Source organism: Silene latifolia, chromosome 1, assembly GCF_048544455.1.
Source record: "Silene latifolia isolate original U9 population chromosome 1, ASM4854445v1, whole genome shotgun sequence".
In the NCBI taxonomy this organism is placed as follows: Eukaryota; Viridiplantae; Streptophyta; class Magnoliopsida; order Caryophyllales; family Caryophyllaceae; genus Silene; species Silene latifolia.
The window spans coordinates 112,186,402-112,196,471 of record NC_133526.1 but is presented as its reverse complement, the minus strand read 5'-3'; the positions used below and the strand labels follow the sequence as shown (position 1 = coordinate 112,196,471).

The 10,070-nt window shown below is 35.5% G+C and overlaps 2 protein-coding genes across 2 annotated transcripts; both read right to left on the bottom strand.

The window, feature by feature from the left end:
- Nucleotides 1-45: 45 nt before the first annotated feature.
- Nucleotides 46-3,880, bottom strand: LOC141608486 (vicilin Cor a 11.0101-like). Its single transcript, XM_074427835.1, has 5 exons — nt 2,732-3,880; nt 2,382-2,557; nt 1,245-1,325; nt 888-1,160; nt 46-703 (listed from the first exon to the last, which is right to left on the bottom strand). Exons 1-5 carry the CDS (start codon nt 3,189-3,191, stop codon nt 206-208), a joined length of 1,488 nt encoding a protein of 495 aa, XP_074283936.1. The 5' UTR covers nt 3,192-3,880; the 3' UTR covers nt 46-205.
- Nucleotides 3,881-6,695: 2,815 nt separating this feature from the next.
- Nucleotides 6,696-8,389, bottom strand: LOC141608480 (small ribosomal subunit protein uS14z/uS14y/uS14x). The gene is made up of 3 exons (XM_074427829.1): nt 8,221-8,389; nt 8,009-8,108; nt 6,696-6,892 (listed from the first exon to the last, which is right to left on the bottom strand). The coding sequence occupies exons 1-3, from the start codon at nt 8,280-8,282 to the stop codon at nt 6,884-6,886; spliced, it is 171 nt and encodes a 56-aa protein (XP_074283930.1). The 5' UTR covers nt 8,283-8,389; the 3' UTR covers nt 6,696-6,883.
- Between the last annotated feature and the right edge of the window lie 1,681 nt (nt 8,390-10,070).

Sequence of the window (10,070 nt, the reverse complement as noted above, 5' to 3'; positions counted from 1 at the left end):
CGAAATTTAACGCCACCCCACATCATCAAGTTTTAACGCAGGAAATTCCAAGGCAAAAAGTGGTACTTCTTCATTAACAGCTGCGCTACTCAGCTTATTTATATACTTACTTAGATGTTACAGCTTCTTCACTAAGAGTTGCATAACAAAAAATAAAAAAATGTCTGAGACGACGACATTAGCTTCATATTTTCAGTCTTTCCTCTCAGACAACGGCAACGCCACGCTGGCGCCACTGACGTGGACCTCTGAAGAAGAAGAATTCATCTTGATTCTCAAAGACACTATCCACCTCATCCGCTGAGGTGGCAAATGCCAACTCCTTGGCCTCGCTCTCAATGTTCCTCAGTATGTTCTTCTGTCCTGCTAGAGGGAATTTCTGGTTGTTTTCTGCATTGATCTCAAAGCAGATTACTTCAAGGTTATTGTTCTGAGAGGCAATGGTGACAAAGGGATGACCTGGTGGAACCACAAACACTGTCCCAGGCCGCAATTCTGAACTGATTTTCTCGTAATGGATTGGTGTTTCCCTCTCTTCACCTTGCTGTGATCTTCCACTGTCATGGTGGGGGTTGCGGTGCTGGTGGTGGTGGTGGTCCGACTTAGATACATGGGGACATGCCATCTCGAATTGACCTTTTCCATTTAAGACAATTGCCACCTTTGTGGCCCTTGAGTTGTAGAATGGAGTATTCATGGATCCCTAAGATAAAATATAGGACGTTATTAATCAAGACTCAAGAAGTCAAGAGTCAAAATACCTGAGAACAATATTACTTACCAAGAAGCATTGTTGAACACTAATCTAGAACAACACTAATTAGAAACATAGTTACACGCTAATCCAATGAGTCTGATGTTACACACGTTTGGAATTTGGATAATACCTGGGAGATGTTGGCGAAGGATACGCCTATTCCAAGGTCTTGGAGCACCTTGTTGTCACTTATATCAATCTCAAACAGTTTTCCGAATTCATTGGACGCCGTAGGACGCTGCCTTAAGAGGTGTACTGGGCTAAAATCCTTTGAGCTCTTGCTTCCGAAGACACTATGGGATCCTTCTTTATGTGTCAGTGCTCTAATTTGCTCTTCAGATGCCCTTATTATCACTCCTTCTCTTTGTTGGGAGAAGATCCTCTCAAGTCTCGCACTTGATGTCTGTAATATCATGATATGCAAGCGTTTGTCTCAATATCAATTATTAGACTTAAATCAGTGATTCTTGTGCCTAGAAATCTGTACCTTAAATGCTGCTTCAAGGACCTCCGGACTGAAGGCATTAAAGAATGACTCGGGGTTTCTACCTCCTGGCCCAAAGAACGTCTACATCCACCCAAAAACAAAGGATCACAAAAGAAAAAGTCATACGAGAATTTAGATCTCAGAAATTTCGCTTGCTTGTATGTGAGAAAAATAATCTCCAAATTTATCTCCCTCTATTACCTGGAATCCTGCTACTTATTGAACAATAGAAATACACCGCGCTTTCACTTCCTTACCCACCAAATCCTTACCTTCGAAACCCTAGGTACTAAGGAAATTGTCCCTCTCCCATTCTTCACCCTTCAAGTCCGCTATCTTGGACAAAGGGTAGAGAACAGTTGCTACCATGAGGCGGAAAAAAAGTATTCATGTTTATATAGTCCCCTTTAACTAAAAAGTTGGATTTATTCAAATGTGACAAAATAATGTTATTACCTTTTGAATATGACAAAAATAAGATCAATAATACTATTAGATTAGATTGTTAATAGTTATACTTAACAAGCGGTAATATACATATGGATGATATGATCATTATCACATTTCCTTAGAAGTGCCAAAGTTGATACGACTCAAAAACACGACATAAACCAAAGACGATATTGAGGTGGCAATTCTTGTTCCGACCCATAAACAACTATATATGTCTCCATAAGTTAGTTGATCGAATGGTCATAGAGGTTAGGTGGGATGAAAAAGAATCTCAATCGTTTCAAATAAATGGGTTGAACAAATTGGGTTGGATTACATAAAATACAAATGGCTTAGGTTGGGTGAAAATATTTAAATGGGTCGGGTTAGTTTGAGGCGGTTGACAACAACAACATTACCACAGTGCCTCAATGGCTCCCGTAAATTGCGGAGTAAGGGGGGTCGGATGTATGGAGTCTTACTCTTCTTTTTGAAAAACAAAGAGACTGTTTATACAGGAATACAGGATGGACATAAAAGGGAATGGGGACATATACTTGAGATGCAAAAAGTTCCACATGAAGCAGCAGCCAACTATGTGCTACCACCAAGGCACCAAGACTCGGATGAAGCCCTAAGACCTTTGCAATGCTAGGTAGATGTTATTAAACAGAAATGAACATCAAAGATGCTAAAGTTGATTACCACAAACTTGCCAGGATTAGAAACAGGATTGACAAGCTTGGCGAGGACTAGTTTTTCGTCATTGTCCTCGTTGATCAAATAAGCAGTCACACCGGCTGGTATCACCATCACATGCCCTTGTTCAATACTGAAACTTTCTCTTCTATCTGTGAAAACAAGGCTCACTGTTCCCCTTCCTGTAAAACATCAAAGATAAAGGAAATTCATTAAAACATAGAAAAAACAGAAACATTATTAAGGAATATCAAAGGGGCCGGGGCTAAACAAGTTCGATACAAGAAAAACATTAACCATAAAGGGAATAGGGACAATAAAAAACGAGATAGATGAGAAAGACAGAAAATAATAACCTTGAGCAACAAAGAAGATAGCATCAGCATCCCAATGATTAGGTAGAATGAAAGTATGAGGATTAGCCTGAAACAACAAGACCCTAAAATTCTGAATTCCTTTGAAAAGTTGAGACCTTTGTGTGAATTTAGGAAGAACCCTAAGACTCCCTTGTTGAGTACTAAAGTGTGTCCTAAACTGCTCCTCTTGAAACACATAAGGGTTGTTATCAGTTTCGTCTCTTCCTAGTTCATCTCTTTGTTCCCTCCATTTCCGAATCCTCTCCTTTTCTTCTATGTACTCCTCACATGACCTCTCACAACCCAACTTTTGAGACTCATCAAACTGTCTTTGGTGTCTACATTGGTGCTTGCATTGCCTTAGCTCTGGGTCTTCTTTTGCTTCAGTAGTAGTAACACCCACATAAACCACCATTATTAATAATAAAACCAGACATAACCTGTTTGTTAACAATCCCATGTTTATTTGTTTACCGATAACCTTTTGTCCAACAGTTAGTGTGCAGTCAAATACATACACACTGAATAATAATGGGAGTTTAAATAAAAGGGTGAGATCGGTAGTGATGAAATGCGGTTGGCATGCAAAGTGCCAAATGTGAAAATTATCCGAGTAACGTGGCAATTAATGCAATTATGCATCATGCATGGGTGAGTAGTGAGGCAAAGAGATGAGTACGTAAATGTAAACTAATGGATTGGGTCTCTAAAATGCAACCTGATTCAGATTAAGATGAATGCAAAACTGCAGACTACCATTTGCTGTACAATTCATAGTGTGTTGTGTGTATCACTGTTTTTTTGGCCACCACCCGCTCCTAACATAACGCATCATCACCAAGGACTCATCCAAGTCCTGCTGCGTGCGCTGCTGGATAATTGAGTAATACAAATTGTTGCTCGTGTTACTCCTTGATTAGCTACCCAGCCACCGACTCGATTAGCTTCTTTGTAAACGTCTTCCATTTCCACCTTCCACCCTTCTCGTTCAACCATGGATTTACAGTAGATAACGATCGACCCGATCTTTATTGGGGGAATCTTCTTTTACTATCTTTTTATGCTGACCTCATTATAAGTACTCACGTCAAATAATGGGGATTTACCAACTCTTTGTTTGGTTCAACTTTCAAGATGTGTCATGTTAGAATTTCTACCTTGAAACCAAAGTAACAAAAACCATTGAATAGTTTTTTTTAAGGTAAGAAAACTACCAACCTATCTCAATCTTTCGAATGAGAGAGGTAAGTTGAAGCCACCGACTTTCAAGCCATAAAGTCACCAACCATTGAGAGGTCGTTTCAGGGGCGGAGCCAGAAACTATAAATACCTAGGGCTAAAATTTTATAAACAATTTTTTTTTTTTTGAGATTTGTATAACAACAAAAGTTGACAAGCTCAAAATCAATTTTTTTTTTTTTTTATATAAGTACTACACAACTTTTATTTATGTGTCATTTTAACAAAATCTCAGTGAAATTCATTTGTATTACCTATATACCGAGTTATGTAATTTTTGTTTGTATTACCTATATACCGAGTTATGTAATTTTAACAAAATCTCACTTGTCCATCAAAACTCCAGAGTTCATCATCATCAAAACAAAATCTCACTTATTAGATGTAATTCGTGTAAAATGATGCGTATTAAATAGGGTGAAAAAGAGACCTAAAACTTTGTAAAATTTAAAATTAAACTAAATTCCAAAGAGTAGGTCTCCCAAAACCAATTGGCAATGGGCGGAGTAGCTCCTTGGATTATAAAGTATAACACTCTTTCTCCGATGTGAGAGACCTAACATGTGAAAATAGATTGATAAATGCCCTATCATATGAGAGGTCTTACGTAAACACTATTGTGAGACCGTCTTATAGAATAATTTGTAATCCATTTATTCATTTATATGAACTACTTCGTATATTCTTGCTTAAGACGAACAATATTCCTCTTAAGGTTGAGACGGGTCAAATACTACCACTTGGTAGTAATAAAGACAAATCTTTTGGCATTTTTCTAGGCAACAAGTGGGGTGATTTGATATGTATTTGACCTGTCTTAAACTTAAATGGATAGTGATCGTCTTAAATGAGAATTTGGGTAAATAGATAAATAATGAATCCCAACTTCATAGTACATTACCGAAGATGTCTTAGTCTAGTGGTTAAGACGGAGGTATTGTGGACAATAGGTTCCAGGTTCGAATCCTCCCTCCCCTTTATTGTAATGCGATTTTGTGCGCGCTTCGTGAGACCAAAAAAAAAAAAAAACTTCATAGTACATTAAGTACTGGAGTATTAATCTATTATAGTAGTGACCTGCTGACTATGGAAAACAACAAAAAGTAGAGGATGACTTGACAAGTTAATGTATGAAGTACAAAATGCCTTGCAATAGGGAAAAACACTGAAAGGAAAGGATTGAACCCTGTGAAAAGTGAAAGTCTCACCACCAGACTCACGCAATACAAATGATATTTATCTACACGCTTACATATATATTTTATTTTACTCAGAAAGTTACTCGGGCTATAGCCCGAGTAGCCTAGGCCCAGTTCCGCCCCTGGGTCGTTTGGTTCACTACTTAGGAATGTAATGGATTAGAATGAGAAATCATAGAGGTATGGTGTTCCAATTCCATACCTTTCAAAACATGTTTGGTTCATTAGAAAAATAAACATAAAGTAATGGAGTTTGAATCCATGGGGAGGCAGTAAGAGGATTATACATCTGATGTATTACCTCCACTTCTATAGTTTTTGAGTATTCTAATCAAGTTTTTGAGTTTTATTTTAAAGTTTTTGAGTTTCACTAAAAAGTTTATGAGTTTATTCACTTAAAAATTAAGGTATAAAAAATTACAATAAAACTCGAAAACATTACATATTAGTTTAGTTAAATTTGAGTTTTGACGGGAAAATATTAAAATCTAACTTATAAACTTTAATATGCTCAAAGAAATATACATATGCTAAAAAACAAATAAAGTTTGAGGCAATAAGCTCAAAAAAAATACATATATGCTCAAAAAATAAAAAAGTTGGATGTAGTACATCCGATGTATGTTCTTTTTTTCTCATGGGGAGGAGATGGATATGGGATTGAAGTTGAGGTGGAATGAGAATCCTATGGATTCTAACTCCATTCCAAAATGTCCCAACCAAACACTAGAATGAGTAGAATTCATTTCATTCCATTCCATTTTATTCCAAACCTCCCAACCAAACACTATGCAGTGACAAGTACAATGGAAGAGATCTTGGCATTGTAGTCTAGAGTCTACACACGCAGACACTATGCGTCTATATGCATGATAAGCTGTAGATACGAATTAACATCATTTTGTCTTCTATTTTACCTCTTTTCACAAAACAAAAACAGAAACAGAAACGACCATACTGAATAATTCATGGAAATTGACACTTGCCTCCCTTTTTTTAAAGAAAAAATCGCTCCAATGACTTTTTCTAATTTAAACCTATTTATGAATTGTCGGTCTTTTCGTGATACAAAGTACTCCATTCCATTTTCATTATCTTACTTTCCATTTAGGATGATTTAACAAAAAACGAGGGTTAAAAAAACATGCTTGATTGATTTAATTGTGATGAAATGGAGTAATTTGATATCATTTCTTTTGAATATCATTTCTTATAATTTTGAATATCATTTCTTTTTACGTACTATATTTAGAAATGGAGTAATTTGATATACAAGTTTGAAGGAAGAAGCGACAATAAAGATGGGATGAAGGAACACTATTTAGCTAATTTTCATTGTCTTAGTTCTGTAAGTTAATGGAGTTCATCGTTAAATTGCTCAGTCCCTTCAGCCTTGAGCCCTTGAAGGCTAAGCTACTGCTACTCTGTCATTAATTTTTCGTAACACCCCAAAAAAAACTAAACTGATAGTAGCGAATGTGAATTTAAAATCCATCAAAACATGCATCTTTTTCAACCAACAGGAGTAAAGAGAGCAAGAAGTTACATTCCCATTGCAAAATCCACAACCTACATTCAATTGATGTCTGATGATTAATAAAAACCAAACAGGTTCGTTGCCCCATATCTAAAAAACCAAAACCAAAAAGGAAAAAAGTGACTCATAGCTTAATATCTCCAAGTTCTAAAAGCTCCAACATTAGACGAGCATCAATCAGCGGTACTGCATATAAATAAAAACGGTGTGTTAGTAAGTATGAAAGTCGACATACAACTACATCATAAGACAATCAGTATAAATGATGAAATGAACAGAGGAACGACTATTAACATTACTGTCTTTCTTTAGCGAAATGCTGGTTCAAGCTGAAGGAACATAAGACCGTGGCTATCAATTTAAAAAGAACTTCCAACCTCATCGAGATTCAAATTGTTCAGCTTCTATTTCAGCAAGAGACAAATTTTATATACATCCTAGTTCAGTTATCAGAGTATCCCTTACTGAGAAAGATGATTTATGTTCATTCCTCTCTGTACTCAAAATCAATCTAGACTAGAATCTGTAGATTCGTAAAGTAGGTTTCTTCTAATGTTATCTATGCAATACAAGATTTCCCCCTAATAACCCCCACCTTTATCAACACTAGGTTCCTGGATTCATTCAATCATTAGCAAATCACATATCAATTCCAGGGTATTCTAAAATGGAGTGGATTAAAAATCTACAAAACAGATACAATATTTGTATCAAAATTATGCAACCTTGGTAAATATCTTCATACAATGATTGTAGGATCATGCCTCATTGAATAATACTCCGTGAGATAATAGAGGCACAGACTCTATTGGCTTTCATACAATAATACCAATCCCACTTAATAACAAAAAAAAATTTAACCAGACAGGTCATGAATTTCGCATCACAACAAAGAAGTTGGCCCTTATTGCTTTCGAGAGTTCAGGCAGTCAAAAGCTGTAATATCTGAAATTTCAAGTTGTCAAGGGATGGATAAAACAAATTCGAACAGCGTTTTTAAAAGCGTTAAAATGTATCAGCATTAACACATTAAAACGTACTCCATTAGTAAAATGGAGCTGAAAAACATTGATTTACAAGTGCTGATAGTTGAGGTGATATGAGCAATAGAATCACCTGAGTAACTAGTACGAGTATTACATCGAAGAACCAAATGAAAAACAAGATTGAAGCAGAACAAAAGGGCCCTAACGCAAACGGAGAAGCATTTGCAAGTTTTAACAATGAAGTATGTTATGATTGAAGCATAAGAAATCGAAACAATACTCCGTAATAAATAAGATATATTGGAAAGATAGGTACCTTGATGAAGCCAATCTCCTTAGCATTGCTACGGAAGCACTGTCTACAACACATCAACCCATACTTGCGAATAATCGCGTGAGGGTTTCCGCATACACGGCTGCCCATTTTTAATTCATTCGTTAATTAATTCAATTCAACCAAGAAATGCATAATAGTAATGATAATATATCAAGATTAATTAAGAAAATGAAGAAGAAGAAGAAGAATACCAAGTGCGAGAACCAGGGCCGTAACTCTTGGGGTGGGAATTCCAGATGTTAGCATGTCCCATTTTGTTTCAAATCAGCTACGCCGCTCCTCTCTTCTCTTCAAAAACCCTAGATTCTTGACCACCAATCAATTTGGCTCCAAAACCACGCCTTTTATACTACCAATGTGTGTCTATTTTCATTTCTCAACACTTCTTTTTGGGTTAAACACTGCGTTTGTTTCGTGCATGAGTATGGGTATGGGTATGACTTTGGAATCAGAAATCATACCTCGTAGGTATGGAGTTGGAACTTGATTACTCATACCAATGCGTTTGTTTCAATTCTGAGTGGTATGGGTTTGCAGTTCAATTAAAAGTTAAAATCGGTAAAATAAAATATTTTAAATCGAAAATTTTAGTATTATAAAATCATAAAAATAAAAATTTAATCAAATAAGTATATAGAAGATTTGATTTACATTATGCCATAATTTTTATTTCATATTTTTGCTTATTTTAATTTCATTCTCATGGTATCAATCCCATACCCGCCCCCCTCCTTGGGTATGAGAAACCCATACCTCATGAGTTTGAGGTATGGGTATGAAACCCCTACAATGCTAACCAAACAAATGGTATGGGTTTTGCTCATTCTAAACTCATACATTATACCTTTTTCAAGTGAACCAAACACCCCTTAACTAGGGATGACAATGGATAGGGTCTGGGTAGGGTCTTATAGGATCCATATCCATATTCATATTATATATGTTGGATCCATATCCGACCCATATCTACAGGGTCCAAAATTTTCAGATCCATAAGATCCACAGGATTTGGGTAGGATATGGGTCTGATCTTTTTCAAATTTTTTCGTTAATTTCCACATCTTCTAAATGTATTTTCACTATTAAAATTACATAAAATGCATTAGAATGTTTAATAGAATTATAGATATAAAATATGTCGATATTTATCATGATAAAGTAACAAATTACCGCGTAAATTATTATTTTTACGATGAAAAAGTTATTTATTGTTTCTCGAATATTTAAATTAGGTTTTAAATTCCTTAATGACTATGAAATAAGAAAACTTACATAAGTGAATTGAATAAAAGATAGGAAAACATGACTTCTATAAATGTTAATTATTGTTATATATCTAAAAATCTAAAAATAAAATAAAAAATATGGATCTGGGTAGGGTCTGGATCTTAGCGACCAGATCCATATCCATATCCACATATTTTTTTCTAGATCCATATCCGACCCATATCCATTGGATCCATAAAAATGAGATCCATATCCGCTCCATCAGGATCCGATCCAGCGGATATGGGTAGGGTCTTGTATCCACTGTCATCCCTACCCCTAACACTTAAAACCATTGTTGAATGCTGACCCAAACCCAACCCATTAGGATAACACAAAACCCCAAATATTACCCTAATACCCTTTAACTCTAGTATCATCGATTATTAGTTTGGATGCACGTGCGTTGCAACGAGATAATTAACTTAGTAACAAAAAAATGGTTATAAGGTCTTAATATTTACATCTTATGTCTAATCATTTATTTAGATATGATCAAAAGTCAAAACATCTTATTTAAGAGACGCAAAAGATGTTGGGTTGATACCTAAGTTTCAAGGATGCCTCGTATTTATAGTCATAAGACCACCACATCTTATGTTAATCTTTCGATATGGGACAATTTTATTATTTTTATATAATCCTACATTATTTTTCAATGTGGACATATAACATACTAAGAAGTACACAATTTTATATATATATACAAATTATATGAAATCTATACGGTAATGATAGTATTTTTACCACGAATCAAATTATGTTATTTTCATAA

What these genes read in the sequence shown, in the direction of transcription:
- LOC141608486 (XM_074427835.1), bottom strand. Translation starts at nt 3,191, where the DNA reads ATGGGATTGTTAACAAACAGGTTATGTCTGGTTTTATTATTAATAATG. An exon ending in CTAATCCTGGCAAGTTTGTG is followed by an intron (nt 1,326 to 2,381) that starts GTAATCAACTTT and finishes GGGTGGATGTAG; the next exon opens with ACGTTCTTTGGGCCAGGAGG. An exon ending in TCCTTGAAGCAGCATTTAAG is followed by an intron (nt 1,161 to 1,244) that starts GTACAGATTTCT and finishes ATGATATTACAG; the next exon opens with ACATCAAGTGCGAGACTTGA.
- LOC141608480 (XM_074427829.1), bottom strand. Translation starts at nt 8,282, where the DNA reads ATGGGACATGCTAACATCTGGAATTCCCACCCCAAGAGTTACGGCCCT. An exon ending in GGCCCTGGTTCTCGCACTTG is followed by an intron (nt 8,109 to 8,220) that starts GTATTCTTCTTC and finishes AAAAATGGGCAG; the next exon opens with CCGTGTATGCGGAAACCCTC.